The sequence below is a fragment of the Salvelinus sp. IW2-2015 genome, unplaced genomic scaffold (assembly GCF_002910315.2).
Source record: "Salvelinus sp. IW2-2015 unplaced genomic scaffold, ASM291031v2 Un_scaffold1615, whole genome shotgun sequence".
In the NCBI taxonomy this organism is placed as follows: domain Eukaryota; kingdom Metazoa; phylum Chordata; class Actinopteri; order Salmoniformes; family Salmonidae; genus Salvelinus; species Salvelinus sp. IW2-2015.
In genome coordinates, this window is record NW_019943034.1 from 21,964 (window position 1) to 44,993 (window position 23,030).

General features: G+C 43.7%; 2 protein-coding genes across 2 annotated transcripts in view; both read left to right on the forward strand.

Moving 5' to 3' along the window:
• Positions 1 to 23,030, forward strand: part of LOC112071437 (uncharacterized) — a 46,189-nt gene that overhangs the window by 17,489 nt on the left and 5,670 nt on the right. Inside the window, exons 6-16 of the mRNA XM_070439392.1 lie at positions 9,936 to 10,113; positions 11,534 to 11,831; positions 12,258 to 12,382; positions 12,555 to 12,731; positions 14,511 to 14,651; positions 15,039 to 15,150; positions 15,291 to 16,142; positions 17,209 to 17,621; positions 17,782 to 18,038; positions 19,709 to 19,860; positions 20,078 to 20,208. Of these exons, the coding sequence (XP_070295493.1) occupies positions 9,936 to 10,113; positions 11,534 to 11,831; positions 12,258 to 12,382; positions 12,555 to 12,731; positions 14,511 to 14,651; positions 15,039 to 15,150; positions 15,291 to 16,142; positions 17,209 to 17,621; positions 17,782 to 18,038; positions 19,709 to 19,860; positions 20,078 to 20,208 (2,836 nt within the window). The remainder of the gene's footprint in view (positions 1 to 9,935; positions 10,114 to 11,533; positions 11,832 to 12,257; positions 12,383 to 12,554; positions 12,732 to 14,510; positions 14,652 to 15,038; positions 15,151 to 15,290; positions 16,143 to 17,208; positions 17,622 to 17,781; positions 18,039 to 19,708; positions 19,861 to 20,077; positions 20,209 to 23,030) is intronic.
• Positions 605 to 9,371, forward strand: LOC112071435 (uncharacterized). Its single transcript, XM_070439398.1, has 6 exons — positions 605 to 1,068; positions 1,451 to 1,581; positions 1,734 to 1,907; positions 4,991 to 5,155; positions 6,626 to 6,737; positions 9,263 to 9,371. The coding sequence occupies exons 1-6, from the start codon at positions 810 to 812 to the stop codon at positions 9,274 to 9,276; spliced, it is 855 nt and encodes a 284-aa protein (XP_070295499.1). The 5' UTR covers positions 605 to 809; the 3' UTR covers positions 9,277 to 9,371.

Below are 23,030 nucleotides of genomic sequence, written 5' to 3' on the forward strand. Positions count from 1 at the left end.
GAATTGATGCAAATGCATTTTTTTAAGAGTAAAGAGTTTTGCAAGAATTTTATAATGTTTTGGTGGTTAGTGTGTAGAGTTTTGCAAAAATAGCCTATAGTTTCAAAGATAGATAAGATAAGCAATCAGAAAAAAACTGTAATGGATAGAATTGTGGAACAGGGAGGGAAAGGGAAGACACCTGTATAAGATCCAGGAAAAGGTGGGGGGGGTCCTCAGGTCAACAGAGAAGGGAGGAAGACGTAATCACAAGACTGAAACTGGGACACACAAGGCTCAACAGCACTTTGAAATTAGGGAAACATCCGACTGGGAAGTGTGATCAATGCCAGGAGATGGAGAGAGTGGAACACATTCTATTTCAGTGACAGCGATATGGGAGGGAAAGGGACAGTTTTATTAGTAGGAATAATGGTATTGAACAGCCAAGTTTAATTTAATTGTTAAGAAAACCTTAAGGTAATGATGTATTTCCGATAGGGAGAATTGTTTAATTGGATAGGATTCAACTTCTGACCTTATCCAGCTCTGGTCCACAGTCCAGTAGGTGGCGGTAATGCATCAATAAATGTGGTTGTCAAACGCGATTTACAAACCACTGAGGAAGTGTAAATAGAAGTGACCAACAATTTTCACTTTAGCGTTCTTGTTGTTATTTAGACGTTTATTAACCCCCTGGAACTCGAAATATGACTAATTTAACTACACAGCATCACATACTTATCCCAGGTAGTTTTTAATTCGCGTTGGGGACAGGACTTGGTGGATAGATCTGTTAATAGGTAACTAACGTTAGCTAGCTGCTAACAATGGCTAACTGTATGGTTTTTCACACTCAAATAGCCTCCATCATGGAGGTGCTAGCGAATGCAGCCGTGGCAGAGATCTGTAAACTCGTAGACGACGACTATGCAGTGTTTCGTTTGGAAATAACTCAAAGCCAGAAAGAAAACAGGGCATTGCGGAGGAAACTACAGCTACTGGACCTGAAGGTGGTGCGAGAGCGCGCCCTCGCCAGTCGTCCCGGTAGTGTCAAGATTCTCGACAGATACAGAGGAATCGCAAGAGGTACATTTTTCTGAATGTGGATGCTGCGGGGCGATCTGCGCACGTGTGACTTCAGATGCGTGAACAACAGGTTAACCAGATTTGGGTCTTGGTCAGTTTTGGGATAGTATACAATAACTCCACTTTACTTACTTAACTAACTTGCAAAAAAACAATCATTTTCTAACCAGAATCTTGATTCACTGCATTTCCTATTAATTATAATTGAAAAGAATATGAAGCATGTAACAATCAATCCATCTATAAATAGTATATCAAGAAGTTATGCTTAGTGTCACCTTACATCCTTGACATTTCTAGTGTCAAAACTGTCAATAGTGTACAATATAGCGTTGAGCATTGACAGTACCTAACCACTTTTCCCCCCCAATCACTCTCTCAGGTGAAGGACATCTCACTGGAGGCCACAGGAGCTTTGTGAAGCCAGCGGGACACAATACATGGGGAGATGACCAACCAATCACTGTTGATGAGGGGAGTGGAACCTCAACCCAGCACATTATAGTGATAGAGGTCAGTGTAATGGTATTACAGTACATTTCAGAAAGGCTCCCCTCAGATATTCACTTCCTTACATGTACATCAGCATTTATCTGCCTGTGAGACTTCACTATGCCATTGTTACCCTATTCAACTCATGTGCCTGTAATAACCTCTTGTGTCAGTCTGCAGATACAGAGACTGTAGGTCCTGGGGTCAAGCTGGAGCGGTCTGAAGGAGAGGAGGACCCACGGCAACGCAGAGACATCCAGACTGGAGCGGCTGGAGAGCCCCCTGTAGCCACAAAGGACCCCACTACCACCCCAGCGCAGCCCAGGACCAGATGCAGCATCACGGAGGTCAGTGGAACGCCGAACGCCGTCCTCAAGTCAGAGACAGACACCAAGACTTTAACTGTAACACAAATGCTCTCACACACAGGATCTGACCACAGATCAGACCCAAAGAGACTGAGTCTGGGTAGACTGGGCTGTCCTCCTTCTCCCGGCTCAGAGTACTTATCGGTATTACACCAGAGCCAGGGAACGGTTAATTCCTATGGAGATAAGTTACGCGTTAAACACTGGAGGTGATGATCCGTCTTGTTCTTACACCACAGAGATGGACCCTGGCAACATATCCTTGGATTTAGAGACACAGACTGATCTGTCTAGAGGGGACTGGAACCGGTACAGTAGTACTGTATACTCTGAAGGGTGCCTAGATAAGAAAGGGGAGGGTCTGGTCGTAGATGAAGTGACTGTGAAAGTGGAAGGCGACGCTCCTCTGACATGGAATATAGACGAGACTCAGTTAGGAGAAGGACACTCACAGGGCAGCACCAGTGACGACTTAGACTACAGGGAAAGCTTAGAGACAACCCACTCCCCTTTACATACGTTCAGCGGTCCCGACCCAGTGTCCACGTCGATGGGGCCTTCCGATTCACACGGCCGCATCATTTTTGATCAGGTATTGAACTCAAACGACAGATCTAGAGCCGAGACTCAGGGAGGGGGAGCAACATCAGGCAATAGTAGAGACAAACGGTTCCTCTGAATGTTCTGTAACAAAGGCTTCAGCTGCACCCAGAAGTTGGAGATCCACCAGAGGGTCCACACAGGGGTGAAACCCTTCAGCTGTACCCAGTGTCATATGCGCTTCGCCCAGGCTGGCAACCTGAAGAGGCACCAGAGGGTCCACACAGGGGAGAAATCATACAGTTGCCCCCAGTGTGAAAAGAGGTTCTCCCATCAACACCAACTGAAGATGCACCTGAGGGTCCACACTGGAGAAAGGCCGTTTGCCTGTAATCACTGTGGGAATAGGTTCTCAGAGAGGAGCTACCTCAGGATACACCAAAAGAAAAACCATTACACTCAATAACATCGAAAATAAACAATTCCAGTCGATAGCTTCTGACATTTCAATCCAACCCTGCATTAAAGCTAAACTCTGCAAGATGACGTACATGCACAAAGTTAATAACAGTAGCGGGTCAATTTGCGCAACAACTAAGCATGAGGCTTAACGTCTCTGCGGTTTTGGTACCACAGCTACCACGTTATAGCAACGTGAAGCGAACCCGTGTGCATGCACAGATACTCTGTGTGACAGAGAGCAAAGTCTAGCATCACGCTCATCAAAATATCTGCAGTTCTGATAGTGGAAACCTCATAGCGCTGAGTCTTCCTTTAAAGACGAAGGTTCATTTTGATGGTTGTCAGAATAACGGGAATTTTTTAACATTTTTATTTCACCTTTATTTAACCAGGTAGGCAAGTTGAGAACACGTTCTCATTTACAATTGCGGCCTGCCAAGATAAAGCAAAGCAGTTCGACATATACAACAACACAGTTACACATGGAGTAAAACAAACATACAGTCAATAATACAGTAGAAAAATAAGTCTATATACAATGTGAGCAAGTGAGGTAAAGGCAAAAAAAAGGCCATGGTGGCGAAGTAAATACAATATAGCAAGTAAAACACTGGAATGGTTGATTTGCAGTGGAAGAATGTGCAAAGTAGAGATAGAAATAATGGGAATAACAGATTTGTGTGGAATATTTTATTCAAGCATTGTGTGATATATAAAGGCATTTATAAGCTTAATGAGTCTCTTACATAGTGTTTGTACTATGTAGGCAATATGATATTCACAAATGTCTATTTCATTACTTCCATTCAACTACTTAATTTTTTCCCCCAAGACACTTTTAATGAGAAAATGAATGCAGTTCATCAAGTCCATGCAGATTTGTAGTTCCGGAAGTATGTGTGGTTTTCATATGATGTATTTAAAACTTGTTTAATAAACATAAAATGGGACTTTTCATTCTGAGACTTTCATTGAGACTCTCTTTAGTATACATCACATCTGATCTCACCCTATTCTGCATACACCCAACAGCGCTTTAGAACAAATATACACTTACTAAATATACCTACACTACGGCAGTGACGGTCATGGAATTTTGGATGAAGGTAATTGGCCTGCCACATTGTAAAGGCACACATTTTCTCCTCTCCTTCACTCCTGACTGCATGTTCTGCCATAGAAATATGATGAATAGAACCGGCGTCCCCATTCAAGTCAATGATGGCATAATACAACATGTTGCTTGTTTCAGCAAGGAACTACGAAGTTTCATTGCCTTGTTAGGAGTCCATGTTACAGAAAAGAATGGACTCAACCGCACAAATGCCTGACCGTCCCATCTTCAGTCCGCTGTTCGTTCCACAATTATATATACAACAGAAATATAAACGCAATATGTAAAGTGTTAGATATTTTCCATATCCACAAAAAATGTGTTTACATCCCTGTTAGTAAGCATTCCTTGAGGACCAATTAAAATCAGATTACCTCCCTCTCGCAAAGAATGCATCATCACCTATTAATTTGAGTAAGAACACTTCAATATTTTATAAAATCAAATGTTTTCTGTGTTAAATAGTAAAATACCTGTCACATTATTTAGTAATGACAGAATGTATTTAAAACTTCACAGCACAGTACAACTTTTGTTTAACAAATACACATATATATATATATAGATAAGAGTGGGAAAAAAGGTGCACATGCATTGATAAGCACAACAAAAACAGCATTAACGCTAAGTAATAAAATGAAGACGGTACTTCTAAAATCCTATTTCACACCATAGCCTGCTGAATTTGCAAGATAACTTTTTCCTTCATTTTGATTTCGGCACAAATGAAAATGTGGCACTGACCCACCCATGGATTGATGTTTCAGTGTTGCGCAGTTCCAAGCCTGCTAGAGTTAGCGGGCAGGCGGATGAGCAATATCCACCGTTGTAGTACTGATGAAGCCTGAGCTGGATTGTGAAACCCTGAGTAGATCTAGCTGGCTTCGTATGATACACCTCTGAGGGAGTGTATGTCTGTGTAATCTGTATCACCTGTCTCTTCCAGGAGGAGGAGGGTCCAGAGGTGCTGCTGTTGAAGGATGAGGGGTGTGAGGAGGGTCTGGGGAACCCTGAGGGGACCATGGTCATGGAGGACAATCAGATTACACCTCCTCCTGAACCCACAGTGGAACCAGCTGAGCAGCACAGGACCCCACACAATCTCACTGAGGTGAGCCCACTGTGAACTACTGTCTGTATGGTATTAGTTCAGTGCCCGTATCCACAGTGTCTCAGAGCAGGAGTGCCGATCTCGGATCAGTTTTACCTTTTAGATCGTAATGAATAAGACTATATAGACAGGTGGTGAACTGATCCTCGATCAGCACTTCTACTCTGAGACTTCGTTCGGACCGCTATCCATAAAGCGACTCAAAGTAGAAAATTGGTCGTACGTGCTGAGAAGATACATTTTACTCCTACTCTTACGGGTAAAAATAGAAGCTATGCATGAAACCTCTTTAGTCATGAGTCCCACCTAGTCGACAGATATTTAGGAGACCTCATGAGATGTCCTAACCAGTTAAGAGTTATCAGCAGGTGTCTTGATAATAGGAAAATGCAGCGAGTCAGTGGTTCCTGCGCCATAGACAGGCAATTGCTTTAGAGTTGTTCATTTTGTTTGTTGATATTTCTATATGATCAATCAAATGATCTAGACCTACATGCAACAGTATCTCTTGCGCGTTTGACAATGATTTCATGAGGTCTATTTCATATGCTATGCTTAATTACCTACATGTTCTTTCAAGTTATCCCTTTGGAGCTTAACATCAAAGCTGCTCAAAAATATGGCCTAAGCCTTTAATGGAGTGAGCACTTGTCAATCACTCGAGTCGGACACTTTTTTGGCCAAAATGATAATTGAGACGATCAGAGCGCACTTGTATCCCAACTGGAACTTGTCAATATTCCAAAACCAGTGTTTAATTTGAGGAGCAGGATCCGGCACCTCTCCGTTTCGGACTGTTTCGTTCCGGTACCTTGAAGAGGAGTGAGACAACATTCCACAATCAATCAGCAGCCTGATCAACTCTATGCAAAGGAGATGTGTCGCAAAGGTTATTCGTGCCAACATTTTAAGCAATAAATAAGAGTAGGCAAAGTGATCGCGTCAGTCGGAAATTACATTTGATGTACAGTCCCATTCACTGTCGTTGTCTGAAGCGTGCTATAGAGTTCACAGCGGGCGATGCCTCATCGCGATTGTTGCAAATGATGGGGAATAACCAATGTCAATAAGCATCATCACGGTCTCTCCTTTGCGGTACCTCAAACTGTCGTGATTGCCAGCTGAAAACTTATGAGTTGATTTTACTCCTGGCTCAGACTGTCTGGGCAGTGTCTTAACATCATCCTAAAAACAACTCTGAGCTGTTTTTTGTTGTTGTCGTCTTAAAACAGGTTTTAACAGTACTCCTAAGACCTTTTCTGAGATGGTTTGTGGATACATTTTGTCTTAAGTGTGGGACTATGCCTTTCAATTATCAAACCATTAAAGATTGTCAAGTAGTCACATCAACTAACACGTTTGCATAGTACTCATAGCAATCCCTCTCTGCCCAATCAGAAGATGCTCCATAGCAGGGTGCTCATATCAGATTTCTTGATCCAACATCCTCTCACTCTGTATCTCTTACAGTCAGTAGACATGGAGGATGGGAAGCCTGATCTGCTGCTGGTCAAAGAGGAGACAATAGAAGACGAACCAGAGAGCATTGATCTTCTGAGTGGACTAAAGATGGGGGAGCAAGGTAAGGGAGACATACTCACACAGTTTATTAGGTACACCATCCCGTTCACGAAAATGATTTGCTCCTGCAGACAGTGATTCACGCGGCCGTGGCTTGCTATATAAAGCAGGAAGACAGGCACCGAGGTATTCCGTTACTGTTTGTTTGAACGTTAGAATGGGCAAAACGAGTAACCTAAGCAACTTTGATCGTTGGGCCAGGCGCGCCGGTTCCAGTATCTCAGAAACGGCCTCCTGGGCTTTTCACGCACATTTACATTATTTACATTTAAGTCATTTAGCAGACGCTCTTATCCAGAGCGACTTACAAATTGGTGCATTCACCTTATGATATCCAGTGGAACAACCACTTTACAATAGTGCATCTAACTCATTTAAGGGGAGGGGGGGGGTTAGGAGGATTACTTTATCCTATCCTAGGTATTCCTTAAAGAGGTGGGGTTTCAGGTGTCTCCGCGAAGGTGGTTGATTGACTCCGCTGACCTGGCGTCGTGAGGGAGTTTGTTCCACCATTGGGGTGCCAGAGCAGCGAACAGTTTTGACTGGCTGAGCGGGAACTGTACTTCCTCAGAGGTAGGGAGGCGAGCAGGCCAGAGGATGGATAACCAGTGCCCTTGTTTGGGTGTAGGGGCCTGATCAGAGCCTGAAAGTACGGAGTGCCGTTCCCCTCACAGCTCTCAGCACCATGGTCTTGTAGCGGATGCGAGCTCAACTGGAAGCCAGTGGAGAGAGCGGAGGAGCGGGGTGACGTGAGAGAACTTGGGAAGGTTGACACCAGACGGGCTGCGGCGTCTGGATGAGTTGTAGGGGTTTAATGGCACAGGCAGGGAGCCCAGCCAACAGCGAGTTGCAGCTAATCCAGACGGGAGATGACAAGTGCCTGGATAGGACCTGCGCCGCTTCCTGTGTGAGGCAGGTCGTACTCTGCGAATGCTGTACAGCATGAACCTACGAGAACGGGTCACCGCCTTGATGTGAGTTGAGAACGACAGGGTGTTGTCCAGGATCACGCCAAGGTTCTTAGCGCTCTGGGAGGAGGACACAATGGAGTTGTCAACCGTGATGGCGAGATCATGGAACGGCAGTCCTTCCCCGGGAGGAAGAGCAGCTCCGTCTTGCCGAGGTTCAGCTTGAGGTGGTGATCCGTCATCCACACTGATATGTCTGCCAGACATGCAGAGATGCGATTCGCCACCTGGTTATCAGAGGGGGGAAAGGAGAAGATTAATTGTGTGTCGTCTGCATAGCAATGATAGGAGAGGCCATGTGAGGATATGACAGAGGCAAGTGACTTGGTGTATAGCGAGAATAGGAGAGGGCCTAGAACAGAGCCCTGGGGACACCAAGTGGGAGAGCACGTGGTGCGGAGACAGATTCTCGCCACGCCACCTGGTAGGAGCGACCTGTCAGGTAGGACGCAATCCAAGCGTGGGCCGCGCCGGAGATGCCCAACTCGGAGAGGGTGGAGGAGGATCTGATGGTTCACAGTATCAAAGGCAGCCGATAGGTCTAGAAGGATGAGAGCAGAGGAGAGAGAGTTAGCTTTAGCAGTGCGGAGCGCCTCCGTGACACAGAGAAGAGCAGTCTCAGTTGAATGACTAGTCTTGAAACCTGACTGATTTGGATCAAGAAGGTCATTCTGAAGAGATAGCAGGAGAGCTGGCCAAGGACGGCACGTTCAAGAGTTTTGGAGAGAAAAGAAAGAAGGGATACTGGTCTGTGTGTTTGACATCGGAGGGAATCGAGTGTAGGTTTTTTCAGAAGGGGTGCAACTCTCGCTCTCTTGAAGACGGAAGGGACGTAGCCAGCGGTCAGGGACACGCACAACAGACACGCACAACAGTGTCTAGGGTTTACTGAGAATGTGCGATCAAGAAAAAAACATCCAATCAGTGGTAGTCCTCTGGGTGAAAAAAACGTCAAGAATCGTGCCAGCTAACAGGCGGGTCACATACAGACAAATAAAATGGCGCAGTACAACAGTGGTGTGCAGAACGGCATCTCGGAACGCACAACTCGTCGGTCCTTGTCACGGATGGGCTATTGCAGCAGACGACCACACCAGGTTCCACTCCTATCAGCTAAAAACAAGAAGAAGCGGCTCCAGTGGGCACACGGTCACCAACACTGGACAATTGAGGAGTGGAAAAACATTGGTCCGACGAATCCCTGTTCCTGTTGCCTCATGCTGATGGCAGTCAGGATTTGGCGTAAGCAGCATGGGTCCAGGGCTCCATACTGCCTCCAAATCAGTCTCTGTGCTGATTGACTTTTTTTTTTTTTTATCATTGCAGGGACTGAGTTTCCCTTATCTCAGGCTAAAACCAAAACATTATTCTTGAATCAACGCAGATGGACATTTTCTATAATTAACTCCAATGGCTCCATATTGTTAGGTACTTGAATCACAGTGTTAAAGATGGGCTTGACTGTGGTTAACATTTATAATATCATGTTTCTGTGTGTACAGTAAAGAGTTTCTTATATAAACCTTTATATGCTCTTCTGTTCAATTTGTGTTTACAGTCTGCAGTCCATGAGGACCTGCTGATATCCGGTGTTGCTGGCAGGAGAGACTGGACCTCTGAAGTGGCTGGTCACAAAACCTGGCCCTGGATCAGGAGCCATCGCTCATCCTTCCCGAGTTGGAACCAGGACCGAACCGTAAGGGACAGACACTCCACCACCATTACACAGAACACAACCAGGGGACAGGTGGACTGAACAACCTCAGTCCTGGTGGTCATCAGAGAGACCGAGGCTCCAGTCAGGGATCCAGTCTGCAGCCCAGACCCTTCTCTTCACAGTTTCAGTGCAGAGATGAAGCAGTGCCTGGGGCTGATAGAGATAGACCCTCCTGTTCATATGATACAAACACCACAGTATCCATGATGAACAGAGCAGGTCACCCTGGGCTTCAGCATTCACAGGGAATGGTGGGAGACCCACCTGGTGGGGTCTGGGTTCATAGAAAGCCTGGGTCTAGCCTTCCTCAGTTACCTCAGGATTACCCCACCAATACAGAGAGGGTCAGGATGGGCGTTCACCACGAGAGGTACCTAGCCTATAACACAGCACATAATCCCAATAACACCCAAACAATGGCTAAAGGTCAAGGAGGGAGCTCAAAGACTAACCACCTGAGGGTGGTGGCTCCTGCTTCTACCTCTTCTGGTGTCATTGGGTCACAACGTGGGAGGCTGAGCATTAGGACGGACAGCGACAAACCGTATGCCTGCCCCACGTGTGGTAAGCGCTTTGCTAAGGTGAAATATGTGAAGCAGCACCAGACCATTCACACCAATGAGAGGCCCTTCAAGTGCAAACTATGTTACAAGAGCTTCTCCCGCCTGAGTAACCTTATCAGACATAGGAGTGTCCACAATGGGGAGAAATCATAGCAGTGTGTCTTGAGATGTACACAGAGAATATCTGGGAACCATTCTTTAGCTGAAATATTATAGTGATCATGTAAAGTAGGGCCAGGCGGTATATTATATTTTACTATATACCAGTAGTTTGGGTTTTTACTTGTATAACGGTTGTGTTAAGCCAGTGTTTTTATAGTTTATTCCGTTTGCTACTTGAGTTGTCTCCCTCTCCTTCCACACACACCAAGCCCTGCACTCGGTGTCACTCAAGGAGAGCATGTTTTGCTGCTACCACGAGTCACAACTACCACTTGCAATGACAGTCTGCATGGTCAATGCATTCTATCATTTCACTATTCGTTTGTGTATCTTACTGTCTGCAAACAGCTAGTTTGTCTTTTCTTAGCAAGGTGTGGTTAAAATAAATCGTATTAGCTAATGCTCATCGCACCTAGTCAGAGAAAACGTAGCTATCTAGCCGGATACCTGGTGTAGGCCGAGATCAGCATGTTGTTTGTGCAACGGTATATCCTAAATCGAAGAGGAACAGGCAAAGCATAAATATTTCAGCTACAGTAAGCGAAACATTTCATGTAACGTTAATTAGGGTCCACTGGGAAACACTGACCAACATTGGTTCCTACCCTGTCACAATGACCTTCCCTGGCTTTTTAATTCGTTATGTCAAACGCTGCATTCAAAGTGACCACTATATTACAGATTTTGTTTGAAGTTTTATTAAACAGTATAAAACCCATCAGAATGTACAAAGCCCCATTTATTTGCGTATTTATCATTTAGAATTAGAATTTCCTTCGAACCTATAGGGTTCTGTTCTTGCCGTTCTTTTTAGGTAATTTACTGCTCTGAGTTTGAAAGGGGTTTCACTAGATAACACAGCCAAAGTCAAAATTGGCTATATCATAAAAATACATGAAAATAAAAATTTGCTTTCTGGTCTTAATTTAAGGTTAGGCATAATGTTAGCGTTGTGGTTAAGGTTAGGTTTAAAATCAATGTTTAGAGAAATTGTAGAAATAGGCAGAGTTCAGCCATAATTATGACTTTGTAGCTGTGTACGCTAGAGAAAACGATTGAAATATACTAATCATGAATAGGTTGATGTGTAACGTAATAAGCATTACCGTAAGTCAATGAACAGCACGCACACCCTTTTCATTTGCCACGCCCTTTGAGCCATGACGCAAACCAATAATATCCTTTCTCTAAAGTGCAAACGAAAGTAAACAGTGACCAAGAACAATTTAAACTTGAGCGTTTTCTATTGTTATTTAGACGATTATTAACGACATGGAACTCAAAATATGACTAATTTAACGGCAAAGCATCACATACTTACCCCCATGTAATATTTCATTCGCGTTGGAGAGGACTTGGTTGATATATGTTATCTAGGTAAGGCTAGTTACTTTACCTGCTAACAATGGCTAACGTTACTAACTGTATGGTTTTTCACACTCAAATAGCCTCCATCATGGAGGTGCTAGCGAATGCAGCCGTGGCAGATATCTGTAAACTCGTAGACGACGACTATGCAGTGTTTCGTTTAGAAATAACTCAAAGCCAAAAAGAAAACAGGGCATTACGGAGGAAACTACAGCTACTGGAACACGAGCGCGCAGAGAGGACAACGAGAGAGCGCGTCCTCGCCAGTCGTCCCAGTAGTGTCAAGATCCTCGACCGATACAGAGGAATGGCAAGAGGTACTTTTTGCAGAAGGCTGCGGGACCTGTCGCCCAGTTCCCTTCAGCGCATATGTTCCGATGTGTTATCTGGAATTGGGTCTCGGTCAGTTGCTGGATAGTATGCAATACTAGCCCCTGATTACAAAGCACTATTTTATTTTACCAGGCAGGTCAATTAAGAACAAATTATTATTGCACAAAGACAAAAACTATTCTAACCAGATTCTTGATGTACTGAATTTCATATTATTATATACAATGAAAACAATGTGAAGCATGGAACATAATACATCGATCAATAAATTGTGTATCAAGAAGTTATAAGAAGTGTTACCTTACATCCTTGCCAATTGTAGACGGTCAATAGTATACAATATAGCGTTGAGCATTGACAGTACCTAACTTAACCACCCTTTCCCCCCCCAATCACTCTCTTACATGAAGGACATCTCACTGGAGGCCACAGGAGCTTTGTGAAGCCAGCGGGACACAACGTGTGGAGAAATGACCAACCCATAGTTATAGATGAGGGGAGTGGAACCTCAACGCAGAATGTTATTGTGATAGAGGTTAGTGTCATAGTGTGACATAACATTTTAAGTACAGAAAATGTGGCCTGTTCACTTGCTTACATGTACATCCTTATTTATCTGCCAATGGGGAGCTTGTGAGACTTCCCTATGACATTGTTTTCCAAGTCTACTAATGTACCGATAATAACCTCCTCTCTTCTTGTGTCAGTCTGCAGATGTAGAGGCTGCAGGTCCTGGAGTCAAGCAGGAGAGGTCTGAAGGAGAGGAAGACCCACGGCACAGCAGAGACATCCAGACTGGAGCAGCTGCCGGAGTAGCGCACCCTGTAGTTCCGAAAGACCTCGCCGCCGCGCCCCAGGCCAGGACCCGACGCAGCATCACAGAGGTCAGTTGAACACCGTTCTCACGTCAGAGACAGACACAGAGACTTTGACACACAGGCTCTTACACACAGGATCTGACCACAGATCAGACCCAGAGAGACTGGGCTGTCCTCCTGCTCTTGGCTCAGAGTATTTACTGGTATTTCACCAGAGCCAGAGGACGGTTCCTTCCCGTGGTAATGGTGATGCGTTAGACACTGGTGTTGATGTTCTGTCTTGTTCTTACACTACAGAGATGGACCCTGGCAACATATCCTTAGGTTTAGAGGAGAGATGGACCCTGGCAACATGTCCTTGGGTTTAGAGCAGAGATGGACAACTGCCGGCCCGCATATCAATTTCCAAAAACAGATATTACATTTTTTTTTAAATATATATATATATATATATATATAACGAAATTTGGTTGTGCATCAGCAGTTAATCTTATGTCAGTCACTGACTGCTGCTCAATTAGCCCATGTCAGCTAACATTTTTAAGATTGGTAAATTAGTCCAGCCAGCTATCTAAACTTGTAGTGATCATGGTCATATTACCAACCAGGGGGCCCCCATTGATTTTGTTCGTCACTCTCACTCGGATATCATATTCAAAACTGCAAACATTTCTCTCCACCCCATCGCAAAATGTGTAGAGTCAGGGATCGCGACTCAGTGTCCACGTCGATGGCACCTTCCGATTCACACAGACCCGTCCTTTTCGTTTAGGTTTGAACTACAATTTAGTAGATATTAAGATGGTGCCGAAGAGGATGGCTGAACTTTTACATGCTCCTAATTGCTATTTTGTTAGTTTTTTTGCGTTGTTGAACTTATTTTGTATATAATGTTGCTGCTACCGTCCCTTATGACCAAAAATAACTTATCGACATCAGAACAGCGATTACTCACCTCGAACTAGAAGAAGCTTTTTCCTTTAACGAGTTCGTAGACCACACTATCTACCAAGAGTTCTCTATATTATTTGTAGCCTTCTATTTACCACCACAGACCGATGCTGGCACTAAGACTGCACTCAACCAACCATAAGCAAACAAGAAAATGCTCATCCAGAAGCTGCGCTCCTAGTGGCCGGGGACTTTAATGCAGGCAAACTTATCTGTTTTACCACATTTTTACCAGCATGTCACATGTGCAACCAGAGGGGGAAAAACCAGACCATCTTTACTGCACACACAGATGCATACAAAGCTCTCCCCCGCCTAACATTTGGCAAATCTGACCATAATTCTATCCTCCTGATTCCTGCTTACAAGCAAAAACTAAAGCAGGAAGTACCAGTGACTCGCTCAATACGGAAGTGGTCAGATGATGCAGATGCTACGCTACAGGACTGTTTTGCTAGCACAGACTGGAATATGTTCCGGGATTTATTCTACTTTAGTTTATTTGGTAAATATTTTCTTAACTCTTCTTGAACTGCACTGTTGGTTAAGGGCTTGTAAGTAAGCATTTCACAGTAAGGGCTACACTTGTTGTATTTGGCGCATGTGAATATTTGATTTGAATTTATTGTCAGTAGAAAAGATCCACAGATGCATTTGGAATAACGAGAGTAACAGATTTCAGTGTTGAATATTCCTGTGTAACATATTGCATCCAGACATTGTGACTTGACTTATCATAGCTGACTATTTACCCACATCATATTTATGTCCACAATGATGAGTTTAACAACAATTAAGTCATTCTGTAACTACAGTATAGAACTCAAACGTAGTGAGGATGGGTAAACGCTCCATGTTGAAAGTGGGTTTGTCTGTATCACCTGTTTCTTCCAGGAGGAGGGTCCCGAGTTGCTGCTGGTGAAGGAGGAGGGGTGTGATGAGGGTCTTGGGAACCCTGAGGGGACCATGGTCATGGAGGACAACCAGACTACACCTCCTCCTGAGCTGCACAGTACCACACATAGTCTCACTGAGGTGAGCCCACTGAACTACTGTCTGTATGGTATTAGGTCAGGGCCTGTATCCACAAACCCTATCAGAGAATGAGTGCTGATCTAGGATCAGTTTAGCCTTTTAGATAATTATGAATACGGTTATGTAGATGGGTGGGGAACTGATCCTGTATGAGTACTCCTACTCTGAGACTCTTTGTGGATCCGGGCCCAGGTCTTCATTAATGTAGTGTGGGGCCATGCCTTTGCAATGTGCAAACCATGAAATAGTGTCAAGTAGTAAAATCAACTAACACTTTTGCATAGTACTCAGCAATACCTCATTGCCAAATCAAAATATGCTTCCAATCAGATGGTGCTCCTATCAAATTTCTTGATCCAACATCATCTCACTCTGTATCTCTTACAGTCAGTAGACATGGAGGATGGGAAGCCTGATCTGCTGCTGGTCAAAGAGGAGACAATAGAAGATGGACCAGAGAGCATTGATCTACTGAGTGGATTAAAAATGGGGGAGCAAGGTAAGGGAGAAATACATATAGCCTACATACAGTAATAGATCTTCAATGGGAATAGTGATGCACCTGGCTATGTGTTCTTATTTTTCTTCATTCATAAAATTATATCAATACAACTTATGTTTACATACAAAAACATACAGGTGGTTGGCTAGAGGCTAACAGAGGAGACTGGGCATCCATCTTGGATTCCCAGACCGGTCCAGCCACTGAGCAGGCAAGGACCAGAGGTGACATAGTGGAGTCCGGTGGATGGGACAGCGTCCTCAACTCTGGGCTGGGGAACAACGCTGTTAACCACAACCAGAAACAGACTGTCGAACACAAAACAACAACCAAACTTAGTATCCATGACAATAGACTGGATGAGACCAGGGCAAGGCGTAGATTTGGTCTGCGGGGACGAGGAGGTGTATATATGCAGCAGGAGAGAACAGATACAGACTCTGCTAGCGATGCTCCGTCCTGCTCCTATAGTTGTGATTCAGAGAGACTGATGGCGCCTCAGGTTAACCCCCTAACAGATGCTGCCTTCAGCCTGCCTTCTATAGGATCTATCAACTGGAACATGGACCCTGCGACAACACAGACACTCCCTGGCTTTCATCCTCCTCACACTCTCCTGATGTTAAACCAGACTTCAGACAATCCCAGTGCCTCAACACTAAATGGCTACACAAGCCCATTGACAAATGACAGTAATAGTAACTCTATCAGTAGATCCGGTGGCAAAGAGAAGCGCTTTTTGTGTCCATTCTGTGGGAAAGCTTTCAGTTTCCCCAAACAGGTGGAGATCCACCAGAGGATGCACACAGGGGAAAAACCGTTCGGCTGCCACCTGTGCCGGGCCAGTTTCTCCGACTCGTCCAACCTGAAGAGGCACCAGAGAGTCCACACAGGGGAGAAACCCTTCAGCTGCCCCCAGTGTGAGAAGAGGTTTTCCCACCAGCACCATCTGAAGAAGCACCTGAAGGTCCACACAGGAGAAAGGCTGTAGGCACTGCGAGAAGAGGTTCTCAGAGAGGAGCTACCTCATGATACACCAGCAGAGAATGCACACGGCCCATGTACATGTAATGTAATACTTGTTAGTTTGTAGTTAATTCTGTTGGTTTTGGATGTAGTAGGGAGCTGGATGAGGTAGAGTAGTGATGTTGAACCTTTTACAAAGTATTCAAAAAATGTATTTTTTATCAAAGGGAGGGTACCAGATGTCCAGAAAAGGTAAAGTGAGAACATAGTGAGAAGTTATTATACTTGTCACAGATTGTTTTTGAAAGTAGGGGAGAGTGGGGTAAGTTGTTTCATTTCATACATTCAGGGAGCTTGCAATTGGCAAGCTGACTGCAGGAATGTCCACCAGAGCTGTTGCCAGAGAATTGAATGTTCACTTCCTGCCTCTAACGTCGTTTTTGTGAAATTGGCAGTATGTCCAACTGGCCTCGCAACCGCAGACCACGTGTATAGCGTCCTGTGGGCAAGCGGTTTCTGATGTCAATGTTGTGAACAGAGTGCCCCATGGTGGCGGTGGGGTTATTGTATGGGCAGGCATAAGCTACGGACAACAAACACAATTGCATTTTAATTGTTGCCAATTTGAATACACAGATCTGTGACCAACAGATGCACATCTGTATTTCCTGTCTTGTGAAATCCATTGATTAGGGCCTATTGAATTTATTTCAATTGACTGATTTCCGTATATGAACTGTAACTCAGGACATTTTTTGAAATTGTTGCATATTGCATTTTATATTTTTGTTCAGTATATTTCAGGATGTTGTGTATCCCTGGAAATAATCTGAATGTATTTAAACATTACAGTTTTGAAAACATAGACCACTTTTTTTTAACAAGCTATTGGCACAACTTACCCCGGGTATGGGGTAAGTTGAGCTGCAGGACAGGGTAAGCTACACATTTTTGTTCTGTACCATTTTTATTTACTAAACAACTTTTTGAAACCCCCCCCCCAAAAAGATAAAGAAATTCAACACAATTTATTTTTGGTATTTTAATTATTTTTAATTATTTTTAACACAAGCTTAACACCTAACATAGTGTCCTCCAAGCTCGTCACTAAGCTAAGGACCCTGCGACTGAACACCTTCCTCTGCAACTGGATCCTGGACTTCCTGACGGGCCTCCCCCAGGTGGCGAGGGTAGACGACAACACATCCACTACACTGATAATTAACACGGAGGCCCCACAAGGGTGCATCCTCAGCCCCCTCCTGTACTCCCTCTATACCCACGACTGCGTGGCCTCACACAGTTCCAACTCCATCATCAAGTTCACTGACGACATGACAGTAGTAGGCCTGATTACCAACAACGACGAGATGGCCTACAGAGAGGAGGTAGGCACTCTTATGGTGTGGTGCCAGGTAAATAACCTCTCCCTAAAAATCAGCAAACCAGGAGGAACCAGGCTGGATGCCCCCATCCTCATCAACGGGACTGCCATGGAGAAGGTCAAAAACGTTTAAGTTCCTCGGCGTACACATCTCCAAGGAGCTGAAATGGTCAAACCACACAGACACTGTGGTGAAGAAGGCAAGACTGCGAGTCTTCAACCTCAGGAGGCTGAAGAAATGATGCCTGTCCCTGAGGGTCCTCACAGTGTTCTACAAGAGCACCATTGAGAGCACACTGTCGAGTTGCATCGCAGCCTGGTATGGCAACTCCACTCCTGCTGACCGCAAGTCTCTACAGAAGGTGGTACGCTCATTTGAACACAACATTGGGTTCACACTGCCTGTCCTCCGGGACACCTACAACACCAGGTGTCGACAGGAAGGCCAAGAAGATCATCAGGGACCTCAGCCACCCGAGCAACTGCCTGTTCTCCCCGCTTCCATCACTCAGACGCGGGCAGTACTGCAAAAACTGTCAGACTGGCCTATAGCTTCTACACCCAGACCATCAGGCTGCTGAATAATCAGCGCTAGACAGCTACCCGCCCACCCGGACTTCCTACACGCTGCCCCCCCCCCCCATGAGCACTCTAACCCCCCAACTGACATTTACCCTGCCCCCACCCCCCAATGGACATTTATCATTGTTGCGGTTGTAAATATGTATATTATTATTTTTTTGTATCGTTTCATTCACTTCTTTTTGACCTGCACTGTTGAAGCTCGGAGCTTAAAAATGTCTCCGTACCCTGCTGTTACACAAATTACACCTGTGCATGAGACTAATAAACTAATCTAATCAATACCTGGGGCTGACGAACGTCTATCTCTATGATACAAACACCACAGTATCCATGATGAACAGGGCAGGTCACCCTGGGCTTCAGCCTTCACAGAGAGTGGTGGGAGACCCCCCTAGTGGTAGTCTATCAGGAAGTCTCTTCTCCTTCAGGGTCTCATCTAATGCCTAGTGACTGGGTCTGTAAAAAGCCTCGAGTTGGACCCTATTTTTACCCCACCAATACAGATCGTGTCAGGATGGGCGTTCACCACAAGCGGTACCTAGTCTATACGACAACACACAATCCTAACAACACCCAAACAATGGCTAGAGGTCAAGGAGGGAGCTCAAAGACTAACACCCTGAGTGTGGTGGCTCCTGCTTCTACCTCTGGTGTGATTGGGTCACAACGTGGAAGGCCGAACGTTAGGTCAGACGCGAATAAGCCGTACACCTGCCTCACGTGTGGGAGGCGCTTCGCTGAGGCAAACTATGTGAAGAGGCACCAGATCGTTCACACCAAGGAGGCAAATCAAGTGCAATTTGTTACAAGAGCTTCTCCTTTCTGAGTTACTTTCAGACATAGGAGTTTCCACAATGGGGATAAATCGTAGCAGTGTGGCTGAGATGTACAAAGGGAACCATTCTTTAGCTGACATATTATAGTTATCATGTGAAGTGTCTTGGGGTAAAATTGTAATTAACCACATACCCCTCGTTAACCCTTTGTTAAATTGTCATTTGAAACAGGATTGTGTAAATACCTGTTTTTATAGAGACCGTAAACCTAAGCTCGAACAAGGAGTTGAATATTTACCTTACTGAGCTGAATAAAGTAATTATATTATTTTATACTCTTACTAACACACTGTTCTTTCTGAACACGAGCTTAAAATATACTGATCATAGGATAATTGATGTGTAACGTAATAAGCAGTACCGTAATTAAAAGAACAGCGCGCAAACTTTTTTAATTTCACCACACCCTTTGACCTATAACTCACACCAATAAGATCGTTTCTCTTCAGTGTAAACGGAAGTGAACAGTGACAAAGAACAATTTCCACGTTAACACATTCCACGTTATTTAGACCCGTATTAACACCCTGGACCTCAAAATATGACTCATTTAACTGTACAGCATCACATACTTACCCCCGGTAGTGTTTAATTTGCGTTGGAGACAGGACTTGGTTGATAGATGTTATATAGGTAACTTAACGCTGCTGACGTTAGCTAACTGTAGCGTTATGATTTTTCACACTCAAATAGCCTCCATAATGGAGGTGCTAGCGAATGCAGCCGTGGCAGAAGTCTGTAAACTCGTAGACGACGACTATGTAGTGTTTCGTTTGGAAATAAGTCAAAGACAGAAAGAAAACGTCGCATTGCGGAGGAAACTACAGCTACTGGAACTGAAGGTATCACGGGAGCGGGCAGAGAAAACAATGCGAGAGCGCCTCCTCGCCAGTCGTCCCAGAAGTGTCAAGATCCTCGACCTGATACAGAGGAATGGCAAGAGGTACATTTTGCCCCGTTCCCCTCTGCGCATGTGTTGAGATAGTATGCAATAATTCCTCTGATTACATAGCTATCTTGCAAGAAGTTATAAAAAGTGTTACCTTACATCCTTGACAATTCTAGACAATGTCAGTAGTGTACAATAGACGGTTGTGGCATTGACGATAGCTCACCTACCTAACCACCTCTTTCCCCACAATCACTTTCTCAGGTGAAGGACATCTCACTGGAGCCTACAGGAGCTTTGGGAAGCCAGCTGGACACAATACATGGAGAGATAACCAGCCAATCACTGTTGATGAGAGGAGAGGAACCTCAACCCAGCATGTTATCATGATAGAGGTTAGTGTAATAGTGTCAGAAAGATTTCATACCCCTTGACTTATTACACATTTTGTTGTGTTATACCCTTAATTCAAAATGGATTCAATTGCTTTTTTCCCTCACCCATCTACACACAATACCTTATAATGACAAAGTGAAAACATGTTTTTAGAAACGTTAGCAAATTTATTGAAAATTATATACATAAATATCTCATTTTAATAAGTATTCAGATTCCTGACACAATTTATAGAATAACCTTTGTCAGCGATTACAGCTGTGAGTGAGTCTTTCTGGGTATGTCTCTGCTTTCCACACCTGGATTGTGCAACCTTTGCCCATTAGTCTTTTTTTTWAAAATTGAAGCTTTGTCAAATTCATTGTTTATCATTGCTAGACATTCATTTTCAGGTCTTGGCATATATTTTAAAGTAGATTTAAGTAATCTGTAACTCGGCTCCAGTGTATATTTGGCATTGTGTTTTAGGTTATTGCCCTGCTGAAAGGTGAATTCCTCTCCCAGTGTCTGGTTAAAAGCAGACTGAACCAGGTTTTCTGCTAGGATTTTGCCTGTGCTTAGCTCCTTTCCGTTTATTTTTTATCCTGAAAAACTCCCTAGTCCTTAACGATTACAAGCATACCCATAACATAATGCAGCCACCACTATGCTTGAAAATATCGAGAGTGGTACTCAGTAATGTGTTGTATTGAATTTGCCCCAAACATAATACTTTGTTTTCAGGAAAAAAGTGAATTGCTTTGCCACATTTTTTGCAGCATTACTTTAGTGCCTTGTTGCAAACAGAATGCATTTTTAGGATTTGTTTAATTCTGTACAGGCTTCCTTCTTTTCTCTCTGTCAATTAGGTTAGTATTGTGGATTAACTACAATGTTGTTGATCCATCACAGCCATTAACTTCTCTAGGATAGGTGGCAGCATTTTCACGTTTGGATGAAAAGCGTGCCCAGAGTAAACTGCCTCCTACTCATTCCCAGATGCTAATATATGCATATTATTATTAGTATTGGATAGAAAACACTGTGAAGTTTCTAAAACTGTTTGAATCATGTCTGTGACTATAACAGAACTTATTTGGCAGGCAAAAACCCGAGGACAAACCATTCAGATTTTTTTGTTTTTGAGGTCACTATCTTTTCAATGTGTTTTCATTGGGAATCCAGATTTCTAAGGGACCTTCCTGCAGTTCCTATCGCTTCCACTGGATGTCAACAGTCTTTAGAAATTGGTTGAGGTTTTTCCTTTGAGAAATGAAGAAGTAGCCATGTTCAGAATGAGGCTCCAGTGAAGTGTACTGTTTGTTAGAGGCGCGTGACCAGAAAGCATGCTACACATTGTTTTCCTCCGGTATTGAACACAGATCATCCCTTCTTCAATTTTATCGATTATTTACCTAAAAAAATACCTAAAGTTGTATTACAAAAGTAGTTTGAAATGTTTGGACAACGCTTACAGGTAACTTTTGAGATATTTTGTAGTCACGTTGTGCAAGTTGGAACCGGTGTTTTTCTGGATCAAACGCGCCAAATAAATGGACATTTTGGATATATATCGACGGAATTAATCGAACAAAAGGACCATTTGTGATGTTTATTGGACATATTGGAGTGCCAACAGAAGAAGCTCGTCAAAGGTAAGGCATGAATTATATCTTTATTTCTGCGTTTTGTGTCGCGCCTGGAAGGTTGAAATATGATGGTCTGTGATTGTTAGCTGGGGTGCTGTCCTCAGATAATAGCATTGTTTGCTTTCGCCGTAAAGCATTTTTGAAATCTGACACATTGGCTGGATTCACAACAAGTGTAGCTTTAATTTGGTATATTGAATGTGTGATTTCATGAAAGTTACATTTTTATAGTAATTTATTTGAATTTGGCGCTCTGCATTTTCACTGGATGTTGGCCAGGTACCGTCCCACATATCCCAGAGAGGTTAAACTCTGTCACTGTTTTAAAGTCATCCCTGAGCAGTTTCCTTCCTCTCCGGCAACTGAGTTAGGAAGGACGCCTGTATCTTTGTAGTGACTCTGTGTATTGATACACCATCCAAAGTGTAATTAATAACTTCACCATGCTCAAAGGGATATTCAGTGCCTGCTTTAAAAATATATATTTCAACCCATCTACCAATAGGTGCCCTTCTTTTCAAGGCAATGGAAAACCTCCCTGGTCTTTGTGGTTGAATTTGTGTTTGAAATTCAATGCTCAATTGAGAGACATTACAGAAAATTGTATGTGTGGAGTACAGAGATGAGGTAGTCATTTAAAAAATCACATTAAACACTATTATTGCACATAGAGTGAGTCCATGCAACTTATAATGTGACTTAAGCACATTTTTAGTCCTGAACTTATTTAGACTTGCCATAACAAAGGGATTTAATACGTATTGACTAAGGACATTTCAGCTTTTAATTTTTTATTAATTTGTAAAAAAAATTGCGAAAACATGAGTCCTCTTTGACATTATGGGGTATTGTCTGTAGGCCAGTGACATAAAAATCTAAATGTTATCCATTTTAAATTCAGGCTAGAACAAACAAAATGTGGAGAAGGTCAAGGCGTGTGAATAGTTGGCAAACAAACTGAAAGGGTGCTCACTGCCACCTAGAGTCTGTTGCTTGAGCAGGTATGAAGTCAATGTTGATGATTTACAGGCACCTGCACTTACTCACAAGTATAATTCATTGGCTGATCAAAGATCCTTCCTGATGACCTGAATAGAATTATATGATCCTTCCTTAACCCACAGAAAGTACCACCGAGTTGACTGCTTCAAAACGGTGTAAGTCCTCAATGGCTTTTCCCATGCTAAAACAGG

Excerpts from the sequence above, each read along its gene's own strand:
- LOC112071435 (XM_070439398.1), top strand. The coding sequence starts at position 810 with ATGGCTAACTGTATGGTTTTTCACACTCAAATAGCCTCCATCATGGAG. Across the intron at positions 1,582-1,733 it reads AGCACATTATAGTGATAGAG|TCTGCAGATACAGAGACTGT; the intron begins GTCAGTGTAATG and ends CTCTTGTGTCAG. Across the intron at positions 1,908-4,990 it reads CCAGATGCAGCATCACGGAG|GAGGAGGAGGGTCCAGAGGT; the intron begins GTCAGTGGAACG and ends TGTCTCTTCCAG.